The following is a 26,442-nucleotide window of genomic DNA, read 5'->3' as shown; positions in this document are numbered from 1 at the left end:
AGGAAGACATATTTTCAGGCATGTCTTCATGGTGCGGACTTGACCTGAAGGCTTTGATAGAGGAATTAGGGCAGTGGGGAAGAAGTATGCATTGTTAAGCAATCTTGCCCAAACTGTAGTCTCATGGATCACTATCTCAGTTCTAGCACTGTGAGGTGGCTCCTGAGAAGTCCTAATCACTTGAAAGGGGTAAATTTTTACTTACTGCTCAGGATGTTCCTCTACCAGACCTGAAATCCTAGAAGAGGCAATGTAGATGTCATGATATGATTCCTTTTGTTGAGGGAACAGTCTCCTCATAGTGATCTGTCTATAAGGCTCTGCCATTCCTGGAGGAATTGAAAAATGAATAAGAAATTCTAGGCTCCACTCTGGGGCTCTGAAAAAAAAGCTACTGTAAAAGCTGCTAATCAGGGCTGTGGCTATAGCTCAGTTGGTAGAGTGCTTGTCTTGCATGCACAAGGCCCTGGGTTTGATCCTCAGCACCAAACAAACAAATAAAACAAAATCCCCAAAGCTGACAATCAAATGTCCCTTCAATCTTACCTCAATCTCCAAGGTGGTATCAAATTAGGTATATTTGGGGCTAAACATTCTTATTTTGCTAGTTTTTAGATAAGCACTCCTTAAATGATTAACATGTCTTGTGCAAAGCTGTGTAGTCACAAATATTAGGTTAGTAAAGGATACCAAATGAAGGCAGAATGCCAAGATTTATTCTTCTTTTAATTACCCATTGTACAGCTGCTGGCCTCAAAGTTAATGAAATTACCAAAGGAAGTTTCTTTAAATCAATGGTTTAAAAGATCAAAGGAAGAGAGTGCATGATTCTTTGCCAACTGCAAAGAGGACACCTGACCCCTCCAATTCCAGGAGATGCATAGGTGACCTTTCCATTGGATGCATGCCTGGCCCCACCTCCTTTCCTAGCACATAAATTGGCCTCACTGGATTACAGCTTGACACATTTTGGCAAAAAAACCCACATAGCAGAAAAAACAATTCAGAAGACAGAACTGCTGAAGAAAAGTGGTGATGGACCTGATCCCCAATTCTTCCATAGAGACCTGGGTCCTCCTGGCTATCTGTCTGGTGCTCCTATATCTGTGAGTAGTTGTCCAGCCTCCTCTCCACTGTAACCCTGGAGGTGGGGACCTAATCATATTCCTCTTTCCCTTGTCTTTTTGAAAGATCAAAAGAGATGATGGAATTGAAATTTCTATAAACACTTAAAAAGTTCCTATTGATCTTAAGCATACCACTTGAGCTCCCTGTCCCCAAATCCATATTCCTGTGGATAAGACAATTGGTGTTGAGATTTGTTTCTGGGGGTTATTTGATTGGCTCTGTGTTTGCATCTAGAGGAATAAACCAGAATTCAGCATATACAGCTAAATAATAGCTATTAAAATATGCAGTGGGAACCTCACTCCCTTTCAAACTTAGGGAATTCTGGGGACAACCAGTTTACTTGGGTTTTGTCTCTTTATCTTCTTGGATTTCTGCCTATTGCAGAAGACATGCAAGAAAACTATCCCCTGTGCATGAGGTGACTCCTGCCCCCTCTTGCCCCCAGCACCATCTATACAACACACCAATTTCCCCTCAGACTCCCTGGAAGGTTGACTGCACAATTCCCTCTTTTTATCCTGGCACTTCCCTCCCTTGTAAAACTCAATTATTTCACCCTGAAATTCACAGAACTGTTTCCTTCTAAATGATAAGAGCACAGAATACCTGACAGAAATTTTAAGAAGTTTTATTCTTTCCTTTTGTATTATTTTTCCTCTCTCTGATATATTAGCATCAGTATAGAGACTTATTTCCCCTCAATATGAACTCTTCTAGCAGCCTGAACAACATCACAAAGTCAATTTCGCTTTACTTTTTTTCCTTTACACTCCAACATGAACACATGAATGAATATCATCTAGTAGGGAAATTGCTTTTACTAATGGGATCCTGACATCATGAAGCAGAGGGAAAAAGGTTATTTTGATTGTGGGTAGGAGAGATTCCACACATGTCACATCTGACGTTTGTCTCAATTTCACTCTTAAAAGTAAGGAATCAAAATAGCATGAAAATATAGATCTGGCTTTGATTCTCTGAAAGAAAAGGTACTAATTCAGGGTGTTGTGGCAACATAATCCTCTCTCTGTAGACATTTTCTAGTGAATCAATGTAGTTTAATTTTACTGTATGTAATGACAGGATTTGTTCAGAGTATGTGAAAACTATACTGCCTTAAACATTTTCCTCCAAAGAAGCAGCAAGTTTATTCAACTGTCTGGAACACATTATGGGTTCTTATTTTATGTTGCATATTGTCTGCTCTGTCACCAGGACTGTAACTGAAATTTGGAAGGTCACCTTCCATGTGGCTAAAAGGAATTGCTAGGCATGTTGAGCTATTTAAACATGCCACTCTTTTCTCCTCTGTGCTACTATGGGGCAATCTTTGCAAAACTGGTTGTTTCGTGATTGAAGTAGCTGCCAGGAATCTCTTGTTCACCATTTTTTCTTTACCTAGTCTTCCATCTATTATCAATGCTGATGGGGGTGAAGATTTTAGGATCCAGAACCCCCAGGCATGGGGCTGTGAACATGACATATCTGTGTTGCAGGTTGGCCAACCCAAGGAAGCACCAGCCTTTGTGGGTTTTCATACAAGGAGAGTTGATGCGTAGAGGCAATAAAAAAAACTGTTTTGTGATTGACTGCTTGGTAAACATGAGCGTGCCTGACTCTGTGCTGCCATCTGAGCATCACCAGTTGGAGGATCAGACTCACTGAGAGGAGGAATGGCCTGGAGATGATTCCTCAGTCATTTATTCCTCACAGTAGCACTCAGAGTATAAGGGAACTCAGCCTTCCTTCTTGCTCAAGTCACTTAGATTGTCTGACAATGGACTTGGGTGACACTCAACATGGCTCACATTGGTATGAAGCCAATGGAAGTCCCAGTTTTCTTAAATGTCACATTTGTCATTCAACAGAAATAAGAATACTATGACTGCTTCCAAATATCCATGTGAAGTCAAATTTAAAGAAGGGCTGAATGCTGAACCAGAGATATGGCATAGAAAGAAGGAAAAGCATGAAAGGTTTATGTCCAAATTGCAAGAAACAATGTTACCATAGGTTCTAAGTGGACACTCTGTGCTTGAATGGATTTGGTTACCCAAAATCTCATAATGAAAGTCATGTCAAAGCATTGGCCCTTTTTTACTAGGAATCTCTACGTTAAGGAAAGGTTAACATACCAAATACACATAGCAACTGCGATGCCCTGGCAGAATGCCAGCCTGAACTTCCCAGGCGCATTCAAGGCTGGGAATGTTTATTAAGAACAAACCCAATTATTGGGCCCATGAAGACTCAAGTTCTTTTACCTAATCATTGTGCCTCTCGTGGCAGGAAGTTATCTCTAAGTGGTGTTGGAAAACGGAATGTGCTGTTGGAGTTTTTGTTGTTATGTATCACCTACATGTTACCTATCTCACTGCCTGGTCCAGTTTCTGAGTCAGAGACTGGTCAGGCCCTTATCTATAGAATGACAATCAGGGTGACCTGGCTTTCTATTTCATTTTATAGCTATGGAACCTATTCTCATGGGCTATTTAAGAAGCTGGGAATACCTGGGCCAACACCTCTGCCTTTATTTGGAACTCTTCTGTACTACCGCAAGGTGAGTGTTCTTGGACTTCCTCTATTTTTTCTCCTGAGTACAAATACCAGTTTAGTGCCATCAGTCAAAATGTCCATCTTCAGGAGAAATTTAGTAGTTTTTATCCTTTGAGAAACAATGTTCAGGCCCCTCCTGGAGCATGGCCATGTTTTCCCTGGAGCTCTGATGTCAACTCTTCAAGAGCCTCAGTGGAACAGCTTGGATCTCTGGTACATCTGCATTTGATCTTCATGATGTTGTTCAGACTTTGAATTCATCATAAAAAAGGTGTTTAACTTGCTGGGTGCACATTTCCAGGAAGATTATATTGTGCTTAGTATTTGAGCAAAAAGTCTGTGAAAGAGGGCATGGTAAACACCTTCAAACATTCCTATTCTTTGCAAGGTCTCATGAGTCCCTTTTTAAATAAAAAATGAAACTACAGTTTCTGAAGTACCCCAAGCATTCATAAGTTGACAATTTGCACATACTTAATTTTTGAACGTGTAAATACCCTGTGGTTATTTCCATGGCTTCACCCAAGTTTTACTTCCTGTGACATATTTGGAGGATTTAACAGATGAAACGACAGCATTCTGCATTTCTTCTTATCGTTCAAAGATAGCACCCTAGCAGTGAGTCTTAGCAATGAATATGTATGAATGAGATAAGGTAGCCCTTGTCTATGGATTTCACATAGTTAAACACAAGATGTGTATTGTTTTTTAACAAAGGCAGTATCACATATAAAATGAGCAGTAATCACATGATTAAAAAAAATAAAATTTAAGTTAACTGAATGGAATGTAACATGTTCCACAAGAAATGTGAATTTTCATCAAGCCTTTGTCATTAACCCATTTAGATATCTGACTCAGGGCCTGACTACTGACAGAAATTCATGAGCTCAAAACCAGAGGCCAGAAAAAAAGGCTACACTCTGCTCAGATTATCTCTTCCAAACACTGAGGCTTGTTTATCATACTCTAATTCTATAATTCTGAGCAGAATTATAGACCCCCCTGAGAATTATAGACCCCTCTGACCCCCTGAGAATTCCATTCTGCTATTCCTGCCGAAAAGGCATTATTTCCTATTCACGCTTTCCAGATCAACAGTATACTAAACAGGCTGTAAGAGCCACATAATTGGAGTCTCCCTGTGCATCATGAAAACATCATCCCTGAAACATAGCAATAGGAAGATTTATTTTTAAGTGTTAGAAGCAAAAACTTAGAGCAAGTACTTAATTTGTTGACTCCCATGGGTAGGAGTGGCATCTCCCCATCTTTTCCACATTGAAATGGAAAACTGGAAGGTGACTCCATTTTGTCAATTCTCACTCATTCTTTCTCCCTCCACAACATACATGAGAATCACTGTTATGGAGTTGGTGTTCCTCAGAAGCTCATGTGTGAGGCAATGCAAGAAAGTTCAGAAATAAAGTGATTGAATTGTGAAAGCCTTAATCTACTCAGTACACTATTTCCTCAGTAAGGATTAACTGGGGGCAACTGGAGACAGGTAGGGTGTTGGTGGAAGAGGTGGGTCACTGGGGGCCTGGCTTCAGGGCATCATTTTGTCCCTGGTTAGTGGAGTTTCTGTCTGCTTCCTGGTGCCACGTCCTGAGCTGCTTTATTCCTTCACATTCTTCTGCCATGTTATTCTGCGTCACCACAGACCACAGCAACAGAGGAAGCCGTGTATGAACTGAGACCTCTGAAACTGTGAGCCCAGTAAATCTTATTTTCTACGTGGTTCTTGTCAGGGTCACTGTAGTGAAATAGCCAATTAAACTAATCACATCAACATGATCAACTTAGAGGTGACTGGTGCCTTGAACTTCCTAATTTCCCCCGTATTCTAGGGAGATTCATGAGAGAAATTAAAAAGATCTGGGGAAAAATGAGTGAAGTGTCCTTGAGAATGTCCCTGGGAAACTCTCTCACTTTCTCTCAGCTTTGATTTTTTCACATCCAGGTGGAGGGAATGATTCAAAGTTGGCAGGATTTCAGAAACAGTCCATGCACATGAGAAAATGATACAGAAAACTAGACTTGCTTCATATTCATACTCAAGGACAACTAGTGAAACTGTGGCACACACCTGTAGTCCCAACCACTCTGGAGGCTGAGGCAGGAGAATCACAAATTCAAGGTCTTTATAGAAAACATGGCAATACCTTGTCTAAAAAAAAAAGAAGGATAATTTCTTCAATATGTACAATACTTCAAGAAAATTCAAGATGGAATCTAAATTCCCTTTTCTAATATGCCACAGTCTGGCTGGGCACTAATTAACGGAATCGTCACAAAGCCTTGTAAGTTCAAACAGTAACTCTTTATTCCCGAACTCTCACCAGCACTCTACACACACTTCCCAGGAACACACTCCCTCCACCGGGCTCCAAGAGCAAATTCTCAATGGGAACTCCAAAGTAGCCAGTGCTGGAGGCAGCAGGATCCACCCTAATCCCAGCAGGATCCACCATAATCCTGGAGCCGCCCTAATCCCAGAGCAGGGTCACCTTTCAACCATTCCCTCTAGCAAAATGCCAGGTGTCATTCTGACTAAACTGTGGCTCTCAACACTAATATCCCATTTATTTTCTCTTCTTTGCCTTTGGATGTCTTAGAATAAGAGCTTCCCTCTAACTGACAGTGATGGACCATATTTCAATCTGATTTCAAGGTATTGGAATCATTGGTTCCTGAATTAGAAGCAGGATTCAATATTTTCAAAATAACAATATAAATTCTCTTGTTTCTCCACCCAGGGTTTTTGGCAATATGACATGCAATGTCATGAAAAGTATGGGAAAATGTGGGGGTGAGTATTTTGGAAACTTCCCTTGGGTAGACTTGTTGGATGAGGCACTCCAGGGCAAGAGGACAATGCCAGCCCAGAGATATAACTGGGAATTAACTATCATAAAGCTTTTAGAGGCTCCTCCTCCTGCCAAGGGTCTCATATTTCACCAGGTGTCAAGGTTCATAGCCAAAAATGTTACACTTCAGACTTTTCTCAGTCTCTGATGACCCAAAAACTCTTGGCCTCACCTTCTCTCCAGTGCCCAGCATCTACCCCCTTTTCCATTTTTTCTTCATTAGGAGCTTTTAATACTGCATAGGAGGCATTAAGTCAGACCTTTCTAAAATGTACATGGCTTTATCTCCTTTCAAGATTACCACATTGAATAAAAGTGACCTTTATATAAATTTGGGGGTTATTATGTACATTTGAAAGAAAAGCTGAGAGAGAGATGAACAGATTGGGAAATGATTTGACCTCTGCTTTCTTTTATTTTAACTTTCTCTGCAAGTGTAAAGTCTTGGGGATTTCATTTGTTTTTCCCTGTCAATTAGGAGTTTTCAATAGAAGTATACACAGGGATTTCTCTCCCTACCTCATTCTACTGACTTTGATGATTGGATGGCCAGTACTTTTTAAACCACTGTGTTCCCATGACCTTGTGTACTTCATAATCTGCTAGGGTGAAATCAGCTAATTTCAGCAGCCATTTTCTTAATAATGCTTGGTGAAAGCAACTCCAGAGGTATTATTGTAGTTCTTATGTTCTATAAGCAAGTAGGAGATGGCTTTGCGTCTTCCTCCCTCTTCATCTTCTCTTATCAAGTCCTCAAAACTGCAGAGCTGGCCACATCATCCTACCTAACTTGCATGGCTCATAAAGGCCATGTTGTTGAGTGGAAAGAGCATACAGGGCTGAGTCCCCACTGAAACAACTCCAGCTGTCTCTTGCATCTTAAGCACTTGTAAGAACTTAATAATTTACTTGTCTATTTTTCTCTAATTTAATATCCTTTCACATCAGAAGAAACAATTAAAGCATAAAAAGAGAACCTTCAGAAGTGGATAAAATCTTTGCCCCCTGCACTTCATTTATGGTGTTAATATTCACAATATAAAAACAACCCAATAAGCTTAACACCAAAAAATCAAATAACCCAATCAATAAATGGGCAAAAGAACTGAGCAGACCCTTCTCAAAAGAAGAAATACAAACTATCAATGAATATATGAAAAACGTTCAACATATCTAGCAATTAGAGAAGTGCAGGTTAAAACTGCACTGATTATGAAATATTTTTAAGTACAAAAATTATTGGAGAATGAGATAGAAAACATATATGCACCATTTAGACATCTCCAACCAGGCTCTTCTTATAAAGAATCTTTTTCATCTTTAAATATCTCTTCCCTGCTTCAGTTACATGACCTTCATTTTATATAGCCAGAATCTTGTTTTGTGTCATCACCTACCTTGAACTTGTATCTAGTGTCACTGTGCATTCTACAGTCAGGCATATGAATTATGGAATATCAGTTTGGATTCCTGGGTGTTGCTCTAATTGAAGAATATGGCTTAGTAGGTTAAATGAGCTCTTCTTTCCCAACACAGATTGTATGATGGCCAACAGCCTGTGTTGGTTATTACGGATCCAGAGATGATCAAAACAGTGCTGGTGAAAGAACATTATTCTGTTTTTACAAATCGACCGGTAAGCATTCATTTTTTTAAATTTATTTTTTTTCTTTTTTTATTGATTTTTTAAAAAATAAAAGAATGCATGACAATTCTTATTACACATACATAACACAATTTTTCATATCTATGGTTGTATATAAAGTATGCTGACACCAATTCATGTCTTCATACATGTACTTTGGATAATGATGTGTATCACATTCCATCATTTTTGCTAACCCTGCCCCTTTACTTTTCCTCCAATGCCTCTGCCCTATCTAGAGTTCATCCATTCCTCCCATGTTCCCCTTTCCTAACCCACTATGAATCAGCTTCCTTATATCAGAGAAAACATTCGAGCATTTGTTTTTTTGGGGATTGGTTAACTTCACTTAGCATTATCTTCTCCAATGCCATCCATTTAACTACAAACACCATGATTTCATTCTCTTTTATTGTGGAGTAAAATTCCATTGTGTATATATCCCCCCCTTTTTTATCCATTCATCCACTGAAGAGCATGTAGATTGGTTCCACAGTTTAGCTATTGTGAATTGTGCTGCTATAAACACTGATGTGGCTGTGTCCCTGTAGTATGCTGATTTTAAGTCCTTTGGGTATAGACCAAGGAGAGGGATAGCTGGGTCAACTGATGGTTCCATTTCCAGATTTCCAAGGAATCTCCATACTACTTTCCATATTGGCTGCACCAATTTGCAATCCCACCAACAATGTATGACTGTGCCTTTTTCTCCCCATGCTCGCCAACATTCATTGTTATTTATCTTCATAGTAATAGCCATTCTGACTGCAGTGACATGATAGTGGTTTTGATTTGCATTTCTCTGATTGCTAGAGATGATGAATAGTTTTTCATATATTTGTTGATTGAGTGTATGTCATTTTCTGTGAAGTGTATGTTCAGGTCATTTTAAAAAATACAAATATTTATTGATTAAATTTGTGTCTTGAGTAATCACAGCTTCACAGAAATTGGCTCCAAAACTGTTCAGGGAGGTTTCATATAACTTTTCTTCTGTTTTTCTCAATTGACATGCTTTGAATATCATATTACTTATCTCTGAATGTAGTCTATTCCTGTTACTAGAGTAACCAGAAATTGACATTGATACAATCCACAGAACTTATTTAGATTTCACCAGTTTTATGTGCCCGTGTAGATGTGTGCCTATGTACATTTGGGCAAAGTTGCTGCTGTGGATAAATCCATATAATCACCAGCTTTCTCAGGATACAGTGTTCCCCAAGGCTCCCTCTTGCTAGTCTTTTAAAGTCCTGATGGGTCACTTGTCTTTTCCTCTTAACAGGGTATCCATAAGAGCAATTATTGTCTTTTATGAGGGAGGTTATACATGAAAAGATTTGCCTCTGACTTCTATGTTGTTCTTGTTCCTCTCCTAAAAGTTATAGACTTTACAATTTACATGAAAACCTATGATCTATGTCATGCTCATGGTAAGACACGGTGAGGGTTCATTTGTTGTTGTTGTCTTGTTTTGTTGGCCTGTGGCTGTCCAGTTGTTTCAGTACCATCTTTAGAAAGACTGTCCTCCCTCTGATTATTCTGTTTTCACCATTGTCAAGCATCCATTTGGGCTGATAGGGTGTGTCTATTTCTCACTCTGTTTCATTTTAGTTGTGCCTGTGCTCTTCTCTCCATTGTGTTTTTTCTTGCAATGAGTCTCATTACCATTTTAAGTACCTACCTTGGGGGATGGTGACTATGTTAATAAAGCAAAGGAAAAAATATGTTACCATCTTGGGGCCAGGGTTGTGTGGCTCAGTGGTAGAGTGCTTGCCTAACATGTGTAAAGTGCTGGGTTCAGTCCCCTGCACCACATAAAAAAACAAACAAATAAAATAAAGATATTGTGTCCATCTACAACCATATATATATATATATATATATATATATATATATATATATATATATATATATATATTAACCAAGAAGTTACCATCTCAACTTTTCTATGCATGCATTTGCCCCTTAGTTCAAAAAGATGTGACACCTCATCTCGGGGAGTCCCTAGTATTATTATCAGAACAGGGCAGACTAGTGGCCTCTCTCAGTGGGTTTTATTGTAATGACCTAGTCTTTGCCTCTGGCTTGTTGGTTTTTCTGATGACTTCATAGCCTCAGAATGCTGAGCTGACTTCTCAAACTCCTGTCTCCTGGTGTGTTAAGTTAGCATTAGAGACTATCATACTGTTTAACTCCTAATTTTTTGTTATGTTTGTTAACCTGCTAAGACTGACTCAGTTTGTCTGTTTCACTCCCACTTTATTTATTTATTTATTTTTTAGAGAGAGCGAGAGATATATATTTTTTTAATATTTATTTTTTAGTTTTCGGTGGACACAACATCTTTATTTGTATGTGGTGCTGAGGATCGAACTTGGGCTGCACACATGCCAGGCGAGCACGCTACTGCTTGAGGCACTTCCCCAGCCCTCCCACTTTATTTATGTTGGTCCTTTAATTTTTCATACAAATTCAGAATAACTTTGTCTGCAAAAACCCATTTGGTGAGATTTTGATAAGAATTCAATCAAATCGATAGATTAATTTGGAGAAAATCTGTATCATTCCTGGGTTAAATCTTTCAATCCATGTTATGCTTCTCCATTGATTGAGATTTTCTTTAATATCTTTGATCAACATTTTATAGTTTCCAGCATAGCAATCCTGTATTTGTTTTTATGTCTGTTCCTAATATGTCTCATTTTCTTTGGAGTGACAGTGAATAGTATTGTGTTTTTAATGTTTTTTCACATTTTTCTTGTTGTTATATAGAAATGCAGCTTGTTTTACATGTTAATACTGTATCTTACAACCTTGGTGACCTACTTATTAGTTCTAGAAGTTTTAAGATATTCTTTGAGATTTTCCACATTGACAATTTTGTCCCCTGAAGACAGAGTCACTTCAGGTTCTTTCATTTCCAATTTACATGCCTTTTTAAAAACATTGTCCCATTGCTCCAGTAAGGATTTACAGTATGGTAATATTGGATAAGAATGATAAAAGTAGAAAACTTTAAATTGTTACTGATCTTAGGAGAATAGATTCACCATTTCACCAGTAAATGTTATGTTAGCTGAAGGTCTTTGTTGTTGGTGTTGGGTTTTTTAGTATATAGAGTCTCTTTCAGATTGAAGAAGTTTTTTTTTCTTCCTAGTGTTTATGGCTTTCATCATGAATGAGCACTGGATGCATACCTTTATAAACAAAACACAGTGTTGGAAGCTGAAGGACAGCTTTGAGCAGGTTGGATTGACAGGCCAGTCTCAAGCTGGGAAACATAATTATCTTTCCTTTTCCTTCTGTCCCTCCATGTGTGTGTAGTGGGGGATGACTTAAAAAATGACTTCCATATAATTGCATTATTTTTTCAGAACTGAGAAGTTCCTAATCTTTTAAGTTATTAGCTACTATTTTTAAGTGGCTACATCCTGGCATCCCTTGCAAGATATTCATGCTGTACATATATGGAAAAGCATAACTGGTCTGGGCAACCTAGTTTTCCAAGGTTATCTGGATGACTGTCATCAATCATTTCTTTCCTGTGCTGCCTGTGTAGGATGCCCTAGGTCATAATGCTCTCTGTCCCCTGGGAGAACAGTTTACCTACCATGAGGGGCCTTTGTATTTACACAACAGCTGTAATATAAATACTGAACACGCATCTGGTGCCTGGGTACCACCTCTACCTTCACAAGAGAAGAGAAATTGGGGATAAAAGTTTATGGAGCATCTAGCACAGGGCCTGCCCCCTAGTAGACACTCAATAAATAACTGATTAAAAAAACTGATACCTGTTTAACAAGTTCTCTACAATGTGGAGACTTCCAAAACATACCTCACACAAAATGTCTTTTTCTTTGTGAACTTCAGGTAGTTGTGCCCCTGGGATTTATGCAAAAAGCTCTCATTGCAGCAAGGGATGAAGAGTGGAAGAGACTTCGAGTCTTGCTGTCGCCAGTGTTCTCCAGTGGGAAACTCAAGGAGGTAATAAACTAAGAGGACTTTAATTAGAAACTTAAATAAGGATTTGGGGATGGAACATACATGAGAACATCATCGTTTTCCAAAGAATATTCCACTAAGTTTGAAATTCCTAATTAAAAAAAACTAAAATTAAATATCAGAAAGATCAATAGAGTAGAATGAAGGGAACAGAGGGAAGGAAGAGAGGAGAGAAAGGGGAAGTATTGGGACTGAGTTAGAACAAATTCTTTTTCCATGCTTTTATAATTATTTCAAAAGGAAACATTGTTATGTATAAATAAAAAGAACTAATTAAAAATTTCAAATCACCTTTTGTCTTTATGTCCTAGAAGAGTTATTATTTGATTCATTATAAATATCTCATACATTATAATCCTGGGGAAACCAGAGCCTCGGAGACTCGATTCTCCTCTAACTGTGGGTGGAGTTGTGTTTGTGCTTAGATGTTCCCCATCGTTAACCAATATGGAGACGCATTGGTGAAGTACCTGAGCCAGGAAGTGAAGAAAGGCAAGCCTGTCACTGTGAAGGAGTAAGTAGCAGGCAGCTCTGGGGTTCTGAGCTGTTTTAAGACCTTCCAGCAGCCTGCCAGGAAACTGAAATTACCACTGTTGAGCTACACCCCTGACCAGACAAAAGTAAGTGTCGGGGTATCACAACTACAATGGGCCACCCAAGGAGGAGAGGCTCCTAGGATGAGGCAGGGTGCTGGGACATCTGTGCACAAAAACAGAATTAGTTTATCTGCTTGATCATCAATGTGGATATTATGTAAGTCAAAACACATGTTTTACAATGAAGAACAAGATCACTCAGAAGTTGAGGGTAGAGCCTAGGGAATTTTGGATGGGGGGAAGTTTCTGGTACCTATTGAGCAGGGATAGAAAGATATAACGCAGGGCTAGGGTTGTAGCTCAGTGGCAGAACACTTGCCTAGCATGTGTAAGGCACTGAGTTCGATCCTCAGCACCACATAAAAATAAACTGATAAAATAAAGGCAGGCTGTCCTCTACAACTAAAAAAATTATTTAAAAAATTTTTAAAAAGAAAGATACAATGCAGGCTATGGAACAACAAATCTCTTCATGGTTGCACTGAGAATCTCAGCAAAATACAAAATAAGAAATATTCTCACCACTTCTTCCTCCAGTCTCAACAGAGATAAGGTCCTGAAAGCATATGGATTACAACGACCATATCATTTGTTGTATAAAATGGGTTATTTTGACCCATGAACAACCACTGATACTGTCTTGGGAAATCTGAGAGAATATGTTCACGAGTTGTGAGCTCATCCAAGTACATTTTGAGGAGATTTTCAATGTTTTAACTGAGGATATTCTTACTCATTCCCTTTTGCGAGATTCTGCCCTTGGGGCCACCTTGGGTCCTGGAGGCAGGACCTCTCGGGAGCAGTAGCAGTGGGTGCAGAGAAGGGGGGACAATGTTTCTGCCTCTCAGAAGAGGGTGATGCTGTTATGTGAAGTGCTAGAGAGGAATCAGCTCTGCACAGACTGTGCTTAGGCAGGGCCTAGGTCAAGGTCACCTATCTTGGATCCCCTAGCAGGAGTCAGTTATAACACCCTGGTCCTGCTGAAGCTCTGTACTTAATCACTTTTATCATCTACACTCCACTAGCTGATGTAATTTGTCTGATTAAGGGTTTCTGTCTCTCTGTGACTGAACTCCTTGAGCTCACTACCCTAGTGTCCCTAACTCCCCTGGCCCAGGGGCAGCTGCCTCATGGCATTTGATAGGAGCATGGACTAGTCATTTGATCAACAGATATTTCTGACAGTGTGTGAATGTGCTCATATCACTTCTTCCAGCATGTGTAGTAGGAGAGTAAAGCAGTACAGATTAAAATTTTACGTTTCTTTCTTTACTCAGAATGTTGGGGAGCTACAACATGGACGTGATCCTTAGCACATCCTTTGGAGTTAATGTCAATTCCCTCAACAATCCACAAGATCCATTTGTGAAAAAAGCCAAGAAGATCCTTGGTTCAGATGTCCTCCATCCAATTTTTTTTATAATTAGTATGTGGATTACCATTTCTTTTTTTCTTTTAAAGTAACAACTTCATTAAGATATTATTTACATACTATATGATTCCTTAAAATGTAAAATTCCATAATTTTTAGCAGGTTAAATGATACATGCAGCCATCACCATTGTCAAAACTCAGAAAACTCATTATCTTTTAACTCTCAGCAAACACTACTCTATTTTCTATTTCTTTAGCTTTGCATATGATGTATACACTATAAAAATGGAGACATGTAATATGTGGTCTTTTGTGATGCAAAGTGATATCATTTAGCATTTTGTTTCCAAGTGAAATATATATCAGTACTTCATGTTTATGGCCAAATAATATTCCACTGTATAGATATACTACAAGTTAGTTATCCTTTCATCAGATGATAGACATTTCTGTTATTTTCACCTTTTGACTAATATGAATGGTGCTGTTATGAACATTAGTGTGAAACTTGTTTGTGAACTCTAGTTTTCAATTTCATCTGAGTGCATACTCAGGAGTGAAATTTCTGCCTTACAAAGTACTTCTGTCAGTGTTTTCCATAATAGCTGTACAATTTAATATTCTTACCAAAAATGCATGAAGTTTCCAATTACTTCACTTATTTCCTAACACTTCCTGTTTCCATCTCTTATTTTAGACATTGTAGTGGATGTGAGATGGCATCTTATGTGGTTTTGATTTGCATTTTCCTGTTGTTTACTGATAACAAGCAATTTTAATCACTTTTTATTTGTTCTGTTTAGATATGCATGACATATTTATAAAAACATAAAGTATACCTTATTCTAATTAGGATCCCAGGCTTGTGTATGTACATGATGTGGAGAATCACTATGAGGTGTTCATCTATGTACATAGGAAAAATAAGTCCAATTCACTATTTTTAAGATTATCTAGATAGATAGAAATTGCCCACAATTTCCTGAAGCATTTGTCTTTCTGTTTTGAGGCTTAAGAATTTTACTGGTGTGAGTCTGTACCATGTATAACCAGAGGAAGGAAATCTTGTGCTCCATTTGTGTACAATCTGTCAAAATGTATTCTACTGTCATGTATAACTAAGTGGAACAAATTAAAAATAAAAGAAAAAATAATTTTTAAATAATTTAATTGAAAAAATACTTTTTGATATATTCTTTACACAGTTTCTTATCAGATTATGATTTGTAACATGTTTTTCCTATTCTATAGATATCTTTTTACTTTCTTGATAGTGTCCATTGAAGCACAAAGTTTTTAGTTTTTTGCAGTTTATTCTTATCATGGGAGATACTACATATCCCAACCATTACAATGAATGAGCTGGATTTCAAAATATTAAAATGTATTCATCTTAAAGCTGTAGTGTTCACAAAAGAAAAGCAATTGACATAGATGCATTGAATTTGATGCCGTTTATATAAATGTTAAAAACTCAACAGGTCTTGGAAACTTAACATTTAAGTCATATATGATTTATGTCATTTCCTTTTATTGTTTGTGCTTTAAGTTTCAAATCTAAGAATTGATAGAAACCATATGAACTTATACACTTTTTGTGGTCGACTACTAAAAATTGTAGTTTAGCTCTTATATTTAGGTTGCCCAACCATTTTAATTTAAGTTTTACATACAGGGCCAGGTGAGGTCAACATGTTATTCTTTTGCATGTGGCTATCCAGTTGTTCCAGCACCATTTTTTGAAGAGTGTCTGCCCCATTCAATGGCCATGGCACCTTTCTCAAAATTCCATGGGCCATAGACATGTGGGTTAATTTCTGGACTCTAAATCCTATTCCACGTATCTATATGTTTACCCATTTTCAAGGACCACATTTTATTTTTGCTTTGGAGTAGGTTTTTAAATCAAGAAATGTGAGTCCTACAACTTTAATCTCATTTTCCAACATCATTTTAGCTCTTCTGTGTCCCTTTGAATTCTATGTGAATTTTAAATCAACTTGTCAATTCCTCAAGGAAGCCAGCTAAGATTCTGTTACAAATGCATTAGGATCTGCAAATCAATTTCAATACTATTTCCATTTGGATAATATTAAGTCTTCTGATCCACAAACCAGAGATGTTTTTCTAGTCATGTAGATCCCCTTTCTTTTCTTTCAACAGTATTTTGTAGTTATTATTGTGCTTGTCTTGCACCTTTGTTAAATTGATTCCTAAGCATTTTATTCTTTTTAATGACATTGAATATAGAATTATTTTTTAACTTCTTAGTTTTTCTTTTGGGTTGCTTATTACAGTATATAGAAATGCAGTTTATTTTTGTGTACTGATCTTACATATTGAAATGCTAGTGAACTTGTTATTACTTGCAATACTCCAAGAGAAGTGGTGAGAGAGAGAGAGAGAGATGCTTGTCATGTTCTTGATTTGGGGTGAAATATTAAGCTACAAGTTTTCATAGATATCCTTTATTATGCTTACAAAATTTCATCCTATTTCTAATTTGTTGAGTGTTTTATCACAAAAGAATGGTTTTGAGGATTATTTTTCGGTGGGGAGGAAAAATATTTTTTTTGATTTTTATCAAATGTTTTTTTCTGCATCAATTGAAACAATCCTCTGTGTTGACTTTTTATTTTTGGATTTGGTGTATTACACAACCTTTTCCTTGTTGTCTTTGCTTTGTGTTAGTATTAGGGTAATACTGGCCTTTTAGAATATATTTAGAAATGCCCTTTTAATTTTGGAAGTTTTGTGAATAATTGTTATTAGTTCTTTATTTCATAGAATCTACTATTAAAACAATCCAGATCTGAGCTTCTTTTGTGAATAATTTTCTATTTCTAATGCAATCATGTTACATTTTACAATTTTAGACAGGTTGTATATATAATTCTCAATCAATTTCTATAGTTCATGTCTTTAAGGATTTTCTGCACAAAGACATGTGAACAATCAAATTGTTTGAATTCTTTCAAAATCCATCTCCAATGTTAGTAATAATTTCTCCTTTCATTTCTCTTGCTATTCATTGCATTCATTTCTTTTTTAATATTTATTTTATTTTTTAATTAACATGTATGTGTTATGCAAATAAATGGGGTTCCGTATGATGTCTCAACACATGTACACAGCATACACAAATGAAATACAGCCTTTCTTTATCCACCTTCTGCCATAACCCTTCCCAACCTTTAATAATCACTATTATACATTCAGGTCAAATATTTTACCTTCCACATATGAGAAAGAACATTTGGTACTTGTATTGATGTGTCTAGTTTAGTTCATAAGCTGAATGTCCTCTAATTCCATCCACCTTTTGCTACAAAATACAGGATTTCATTCTTCTTTATGAATGAATGTTCCATTGGGCATATATGTATGTGTGTGTATATATATTTTTATTATAATGTATATTATAAATACATAAATTTTATATTATAATATATATATATATATATGTGTGTGTGTGTGTGTGTGTGTGTGTGTATCACTTTCTTTATCCATGCATTGATGGATACCTAGATTTAATGCACATCTCAGGTATTCAGAATAATGTAGAAATAAATCTGGATGTACAGATGTTCCAATCATTTAGATAAAAATAGATTAATATAAAGTATGTTTTATATATCTATAGAGTATTAAATTTATAAATGATATATATTTCCATAATATAACAAATTTTTAAAAACTTAATGACCAAACCCCCAAGTAATCCAGTTTAAAAATAGCAAAATGCTCCAAATAGTTATTTCTCAAAAAAAAATACAAATGACTTAAAAATACATGAAAAAACTATTCAATATCACTTGGTGTCAGGGAAATGCAAATCAAAACCACAATAAGACATCATCTCACCTTGGTTAGAATAACCATTATCAAAAAGAGAAAGAATGAATGAAAAAATAACAAATACTGGCTAGATGTGGAGAAAAAGTTCTCTTACATATTGTAGGTGGAAATGTACACCATTCTGGAAAAGAGTGTGAAGGTCCCAAAAATAAATAAAAGTAGATATACCTTCTGATCCAGATGCTCCCTTCTAGTACATATTGAGAGGAAATATCATCATATGAAACTATAATCCCTTTGTATTTCTTGGTCAATCTGGCTAAGGGTTTGGTGATTTTTATGATATTTTCAATGGGGTAAGGTGACTTATAAACACCTTTGGTTTTTGTCAATTTTATTTCTTTTCTATTTTATTTGTTTCTACTTGGTTTTCTATTATTTTCTTCCTCATGCTTGCCTTTTGTTTAATTTCCTCTGTTCACCATTTTATGATTTAACTTAGACTATTGACTTGAGAACTATCTTTTATAAAACTTATACATCTGTAGCTGTATGTTTATGAGCGCTGCTTTTGCAACTTCTCCTAAGTGTGATATAACATGTCTTCACCTAAATTCACCTAAAAATAACTTCTAGTTGCCTTTGGATACCATCTTTGATGCTTGACAACTGTATCTAGAAGTTTTATGGTTAATTTGCACTTCTGTCTGAGTTTCCTGATTTTCCATCTGTTATTGATTTCTGGTTTCATTTCTTGACAGTTGAGGAACATAGGCCAAATTGTAACTATCCTGCCTACTTTCCTTGAATGCATAATTAATTACAGCACTGATTATATACTGGTTTACCCAGACACCCAATTCCAATTCACAAAAGGGTAAGGGGCCAGGGAATTTAATCCTCTTTCTTTGCTCAGTCCAGTGGCATTGATGGGGTCACTGATTCCCTGCTATGGTGGCTGCAACCCCATGTATGAAGTGCCCTTGCTCAGCCATGAACCAGACACCAGGTACTGGCCACAGAGGGAATGGCTGCTGGTTGAGAAAACGGATGATTTTTCTCTTCTGTATTTTTTAGAAAATGATCAATGCTCCTGGGATGTTGCCTTTTCATCAAGGTTTCTCTTTATGTTTTCTTTCATTTTCTTTCTAGTGCTATTTCCATTCCTTAGACCAGTGTTTCAAGCATTAAATGTCTGCAGGTTTTCAAAAAGTGTTCTGGATTTTTTTAAAAATGCTGTAATGATGATGAAACAAAAACGCCTAGAAGATAAAGAAAAGGTAAAACCTGGTGGTGGTGACCTGACGATGTTTGCTTTCTGATCATTTATTTGCTGTGTACATCTGACTTGTGCGTATATAAATATACATGTAATTTTGTAAGTGGTGCTGGGGATTGAACCCAAGGCCTCATATATGCTAGGCAAATACTGAATCACTGAGTTTCATTCCTCAGTCCCTCTCTGTACATTTTTTAAAGTTGATGGAAAACTTTAAGATTTGCACTGGAGAATTTTTACATTTTGGTTAGAATGAAGATCAAATTTAAAAACGGCAAACTGATAATGAGTAAGATTGACAATGTTTGATACAATAACTGATGTGATGTTATGTCTTGAAATAAATATCATTCAAATAAAAACCTTATCATTTCCCTCTGATTCAGTAAACTGTCAAAATAAAAATCCTATTTCAAAATAATTTTACTGTTAAAAAGTATTCCCCAAATCTTAGATTGGTGAACAATCATTACAATTCCAAGCCCTTTACATCTTAGTTGACACATTCTTCAAAGGAAGGTCCTATTGGGCACCTGGTGAAGTATGTGTATGTTAAATCTGAGTCCTTTCCTGTCCACAATCAGGCCGTGCTCTTCAGTGACCATCAAGGTGATATGCTAACCCAGCTTTGCCTTCTGCTTTGCCTGGAGGTTGGCACAAGAATGTCTCCAGGTCAGGGAGGCAGGACAGCCATCCCCACATGTCACTGAAGATTGAATCATGTACCCAATGGGTGGAGAATTTGATGATACACAAACAAAAGCTAGTAATCATCTTTGAAACTACCAAGTGTATTTAGTGTGGCCATTGAATAAGAATTAAGGCAAACTAAAAGAATTGAAGTCCAGGACCACTTCCTGGGCAAGCATTGTGACAGGAGAAGGAGACAAACCCAGCATTAGGGAGAGCAAAGACCAACAGATATTGGACACCATAGCTGGATTTCTCTCAGGAAAATATCCTGTTTTCCATGGCTTATACATGCATGTCTTGTTCACTGGTGGGTTGTGCAAACCTAGACAGACTTCTGGACTTAAAGGAGCCATATTCTAAGAAGGGAGGTGAAATGCTACATTCCAGATTTACTTCTGATATATGGCTGATTTAGTCATTTCCATTTCCATTTCTGCTTCCAGCACCGCATTGATTTTCTCCAGTTAATGATTGATTCCCAGAATTCTCAAGACAAGGAGCCCTACCAAGGTAACCAAGAATGTTTCATGGTCCATTGACAGGGAAATTCAAATAAGCAAATTATCCTGAAAATATACACATTAGAAAACGTGTATATTTCTCTAGAAAGAGAAAATAGATTTCCACCAAATTGCAGGAAGATCCACATTTGGATATTGCAAATGGTGCCCACATGTACTGTCTAGAATCATACAGGTGTAACAAGGCTCAGAAATTGAAGGGAAACTAGGAGAAAGCATTTCAGTCTTGAAGTTAGTCTGTTTTCTTTTTACCATCGACATCAGAACAAATGCTGATTCGCAGCCTCATTCAGATGCACTGAATCAGAACCTCTGCCTGGATATTTGCATTTGTACATCCAATCAGGAGGTTCACTGTCCCACTAGTTGTGAGGGTCACTGGCAGTACTGGGTGAAAATGTGTTCACTAGCTTCATCTGATATTAATATTAATTTTTTCCCATGTAATTCATAAGAATGTTGTGGGGGAAACCTCTGGCACTGTGTAAGCATCCTGTTCCTCAACATATATTCACCAACTAGTTTTATCATTCATGTATGATTTTTGATAGAAAGCATTTGTATTATGATGTTTACAAACTGCTATCTTATCATTCTATCATCTACTGTACATATATGAGTTGGTATTAGATTGTAAGAGAGTTCCATTTTTATTTATGTCAGTATGATGTTATATACTATGAATTTATTCTCTTGCTATCATTTTTTATTTTGATGGTCAAATTCTCTTGGGCTTAAGTCTTTTAGCAATTTCTCTCTCCTCCTTCTGTTCCTCCTCCCTCTCCTCTTCCTCATCTTATATTTTGATTGTTAAATTTGACTATATTTTATAGCAGTTTTAGTTTCATAAAAAACTGAGAAGAAGGCATAGAGATTGCACATATCCATTTTTTCTCTAAATTCATATGTTGCCCCCATTACAAACATCCCTCACCAAAATGATATATTTGTCATAATCAATGAACCATCACAGAAAAGTCACCTTACCCCTAAGTTCATATGTTAACATAATGGTTCTTGAGTTTGTACATTCTCTCAGTTTTGATACCTATATAATGATATATCCACATTGTAGAAATATAAACAGTATTGCATATGTTTTCTCATATTGCTTTGGGAGAACATTCTTGCTTTCTGGTGCAAGAAACTCTAGGTTTCTTGTCTATTTCCTCTGATCAGGCCTGGAATCACCAATTTTCCAGAAGCCCTGGCTCCTTTAAGTGAAAGACAGTATTAGAAACCAAAATCTGGAAGTGTAATGTGACCATTACTACTGTAGTTTCTTCCAGAACCTTTCTCTGAACAGAGATATGAAAATAAAATATATTAGTCCAGACTGAGCAATATAAATATTTCTATGTGAGTCCATATACATGGTTTAAACAGTAATCCTCTCCCTGATTCCACTACAACTTTCTGTGGTAAAGGAGGTACTCAATATACATTTTGTTCATACAGTAATCACTGGACATGTGCCTTTGGAGCTTTTGGCATGTAGGCAATGTTACTGAGGAAGTGTACTTTCTATTGTTATTTAGATTTAATTCATTAAAATTTAAATTTAGATAGATACATATGGTTAGTGGCTACCAAATTGTACTGAGCAGTTGTAACTTAAGTTTATAATCCAATTTCATTTCAGTATCATTGGGTTTATGCCAGTAGTGGGGAAAACACAGTGTGAGTTTTCCCACAATAGCATCATAGAAAGCTTGTGTAAGATAGAATTCCATGTAGATCTTTCTCACACTCATTTTGCATTAATTTTTGTTATGAATTACATGGTTGGAATGTATACCATGTTTCTTTCAGGTATTTGAGTATCAACAAATCCTAATCATTTCTCCAATCAATGAGATGAATACTTGAATGTGACTTTTTAGGAGAAAAGTCAAGAGAAACAACACCTTCTATCACAAAGGCTGTTTGATGATTATGAATTTGAGCTAATAGAGGGGACATGTACTAGGAAAGATGACATTCAACCCAAGATTGATAAGCAATGTTAATTCCACCCAGGAACCCCATTGTACTATAGCTTCTGCCTAATGCCCTGTATCAATACATTCTTTCTTGTGTGATTTTAATACCACTCATTAGACTCCGGTTAATCACTACTCTTCTGGGGTTTTTTTTTTCTCTGTATAGTTTCTACACACCCTGAGATCATCCATTTTGAAGACTGGTGCCCCAGCTCTTCTATTACCTGATGATTCTTAGGTAATAGAACAGAGTTGACCACATCTCATGAAAGTTCAGATTTCAATTTGGTAGCTCTAGAGCAATGCTTGAGATTCTGTGTTTCTAATAGGCTCCTTGAAGCTGTGGATACTGCTGGGCCATCGACCATAGTTTGTGTAGAAAAATTTCTCTGTGGCTCAGTATAGTTCTGTCAGTCATGGCCTTTATTTTCCCTGCAAAGATGCCAGTATTTCAAATGCTTTCAAGGTTCTTCTATCTACATTCTAGATAGAGTAAGTTTATTTTTTTTCCAGGGGAAGAGTGCTACCCACTATTTATAGCTAAATAACTTTCATGATATGCAAGGCACATTTGAAAAATACTGTGTTTGTTTGACATCCATACTGTCCCTTGAAATCACCCAGTTGTGTTCGTGGTGGGGGGGAAGCAGAATGAGGAACATTATGAATTGCTCTTCCAGTTTTTCCTCATGGGATTTTGGATCATCATTCTGATTTATGTTCATGTAAACGGTAAAGTGTGTATGGACCCACTTAGACTAAATTGTCTTTCCTCTCCTTTTAGGTCTATCTGATCTGGAGATTGCAGCCCAGTCTATTATCTTTATTTTGGCTGGCTATGACACAACTAGCACCACTCTTTCATTTATTATGTATGTACTGGCCACCCACCCTGATGTCCAGAAGAAGCTTCAGCAGGAGATTGATGAGACTTTGCCCAATAAGGTGAGTGAATGGCACCTGGAGGGGAGAGGAGAGGTAAAATCTCTGCATCTCAGTGTGCCATTGGGCAGTTCTAAAATCATGATGGTTATTAAATGCTTTGTAAATGCTATGGTATTTTACCAATATGAGTTATTTGAGGAGCTCTGAAAACATCAGTGTACTGTGTCAACAGAGTTTTAAGTCATTTCCAAATCTTAATTTACAAAATATTTCTTTCTTGCCAGGCAACTGTTACATACGATGTACTATTTGAGATGAAGTATCTGGACATGGTGGTGAATGAAACTCTCAGATTATATCCAATTTTTGAGAGAATTGTGAGAGTCTGTAAAAAAGATGTTGAACTCAATGGGGTGCTCATTCCCAAAGGAACAAATGTGGCTATACCAATATATAGTCTTCATCAAAACTCCACGTACTGGCCAGAACCTGAAAAGTTCTACCCTGAAAGGTACAGGGCTCCTGAGAAAGGAAATCCACCCTTAAGAGGCTGTTTCACACATATTCTGAGGTCTCTTAGTGCAGATGACACTTCTGGGCACCATTCCCCAAGATACCAATTAGTCTGTGCCATGTGCACTGAAGTGAGTATCCCATGGTGCTGTACATGAAGTTTGTTTGCACGGGTGGGGGATCTGGGTAATTTGGGGGATCTGGTTCTGAAGATAACATGGGAATACTCTCTCTAGGGGCTAGTTAATAAGACAGAGTAACTGTTCCTACAGTCCCTGATTTGTTCTGTTCATTACAGAATCCAGGTCCCAGTAGCCCCTTTCCATGGTGTGAGAAATATCTCATGAGCGCCTGCTGCGTTCCAAGAACTGTACTGATTACATAGTGATTAACAAGCATGAGGGGTCTTTTCCTCCTTAGGAGTTACAGACACACTTTGTCAACTTGTGATAAGGATTTGTAATACAAGTGACATATGACAGAAGGTGTTGAATCTTTTTTTCTTTTTAGTTATGTCTAACATTAGGATTCATTTTGACATAATTACAAAGCATGGATATAATTTGTCCCAATTCAGTCCGTAGTATTTCCCTTTCCCTTCCTTCCTCCCTTTCCCTTTTCTTTCTTCTACTCTACTGATCTTTCCGCCATTTACTTTCAGGGTTTTTAAATAGAAACGTGTGGATATACATTATGGTGAGATTCCTTGTGGAATATCCATGTATGTGGTATAATCATATATGTATTTTACATATATTCCTATATGTGAAACTTAGTTCAGATTCACTCTGCTGTTCTTCCCTTATCATGTACCGTCTCCCCCTTCTCATTTCCCCTTATCTAGTCCACATATCTTACTTCTATTTTGATAGAATCCCCCAGTTTCCTTTAATCTTTTTCTCTCTCACACACCATGAATAAATCATATAAATGCCAAGACTGCCTAAATTAAAACTATATCTGTCATAAAGGGAGGTACCAGATAAAAGTAATAGCCTGTAGGTTTTGAAGCAAGTGATAATACGTTTCCTCTACTTAAACAACAAGCCATGATATAGAGTGAAGCAAGGCATTTTAATATCTGAGTTGAGAAAAGAGAAACAAGAATAGCTCAAATATGCTCATGATGAGAGGAGGGCAGTGAGTGAATAAAACATGGGAGTAAATGAAATGTAGGGAAATGCACTGTTATTTCTAACTCTACTGACAAGCTATTTTGTGTGTTCCTTAGAATTGAAGCACCAACAAGACTCAATGTGGGAATGACCTGCTGCCATTTCTATACATGACACATGTGAAAAAGCAGAAAAGTGGCCACTGGGCAAGAAGATACTCAGACTGTCTTCTCAAAAGAGTAGCATAGAAAGGGGCTACTGAGACCTGGATTCTGTAATGAACAGAACAAATCAGGGACTGTAGGAACAGTTACTCTGTCTTATTAACTAGCCCCTAGAGAGAGTATTCCCATGTTATCTTCAGAACCAGATCCCCAACCCCTGCAAACAAACTTCAAGTACAGCACCATGGGATACTCACTTCAGTGCACACAGCACAGAATAATTGGTATCTTGGGGAATGGTGCCCAGAAGACATCCGGTGTGTCTTCTGAGTGGGAATCCCTGATGCCATCAGGTCTTCAGATCTCTATTCACCTATGCTGACATCAGAGGTCCTGAGGACCTGGGGGATGTTTCATCCTCATGGAGCATACTCCTCTTCCCTCATGACTGGCTCAGGTCAGGCCAGTCTGGCCTCTTCTGACCCCTTTGATTACTGTTGAGGAAACATCTCTGTGATAAGGAAGGAGCTTAGTAACTCATAATACATACATACTTGTATGATACTACTAGGGAATGAGGTTAACTATGGCAAGTGTGCTACAGTGATCCAAAACCACAGAGACTGCAAAGAGGTTTTTTGTTGGACTCTGGGAGCATTGAGGATTAATCTGCTATTATGTTTAGTACCTTACTCAGGTAACATGAATGGCCATTTCTATTTCCCAGGCTCTCGATCTGGTAATGGAAGGAAGTTCAAATATAAGTTCAGAGTCAAGAGGAAACATATGCACCACACCAAGTCCCAACTAGTAGGGGCTAAATGCGTTCAGTTTTACTTAATCTGTCTGACAGGGCTCAAAATAATGAACACAGATTTTGAGAGGCTCCCAGAACACCATGTCCTATTGTTTGTGTGATGTTCGATCCTAGGGTAATTAGTGCAAACCATGATGAGTGAGCTGGACAAATATTGTCTCTGATATTCTGCTAGAAGATGCAGCTTCCAGGGTTAGAGGAGGAGTCTGAGGAGTACTTCAGCAAGTGATTCTGTGGAAGACCAATAGCCAATGTGTGGCTGGGAGGACTGTTCTTCTCAATCCATTTCACTTCTGTGCACAAATCTCTGCAGAGAAAATTGCAGGTAAGATAGTGTTGGGGCTTGAGGTGTTCAGAAGCCTTTATCAGAAACTAGGGCATTGTGTTATCCTTTAATCAATGGTGACATTTCATCAGCACATGAGGATGCTTCCTGAGAAGATAGAGAAAAACATAATTTAAGGGGTACAAGTAAGAATGGGTTGCCTGAGGAAG

General features: G+C 37.4%; 1 protein-coding gene across 1 annotated transcript; it reads left to right on the top strand.

The window, feature by feature from the left end:
• Window positions 1–1,035: 1,035 nt before the first annotated feature.
• LOC143384891 (cytochrome P450 3A9-like) lies at window positions 1,036–26,176 on the top strand. The gene is made up of 12 exons (XM_076840068.1): window positions 1,036–1,106; window positions 3,598–3,691; window positions 6,447–6,499; window positions 8,094–8,193; window positions 12,079–12,192; window positions 12,636–12,724; window positions 14,084–14,232; window positions 19,131–19,258; window positions 20,394–20,460; window positions 23,238–23,398; window positions 23,623–23,982; window positions 26,123–26,176. Exons 1-12 carry the CDS (start codon window positions 1,036–1,038, stop codon window positions 26,174–26,176), a joined length of 1,440 nt encoding a protein of 479 aa, XP_076696183.1.
• Window positions 26,177–26,442: the final 266 nt, after the last annotated feature.

The sequence above is a fragment of the Callospermophilus lateralis genome, chromosome 19, assembly GCF_048772815.1.
Source record: "Callospermophilus lateralis isolate mCalLat2 chromosome 19, mCalLat2.hap1, whole genome shotgun sequence".
In the NCBI taxonomy this organism is placed as follows: domain Eukaryota; kingdom Metazoa; phylum Chordata; class Mammalia; order Rodentia; family Sciuridae; genus Callospermophilus; species Callospermophilus lateralis.
Note: the sequence above shows the minus strand (reverse complement) of the source record. Positions and strands in the feature narration are given on the sequence as shown.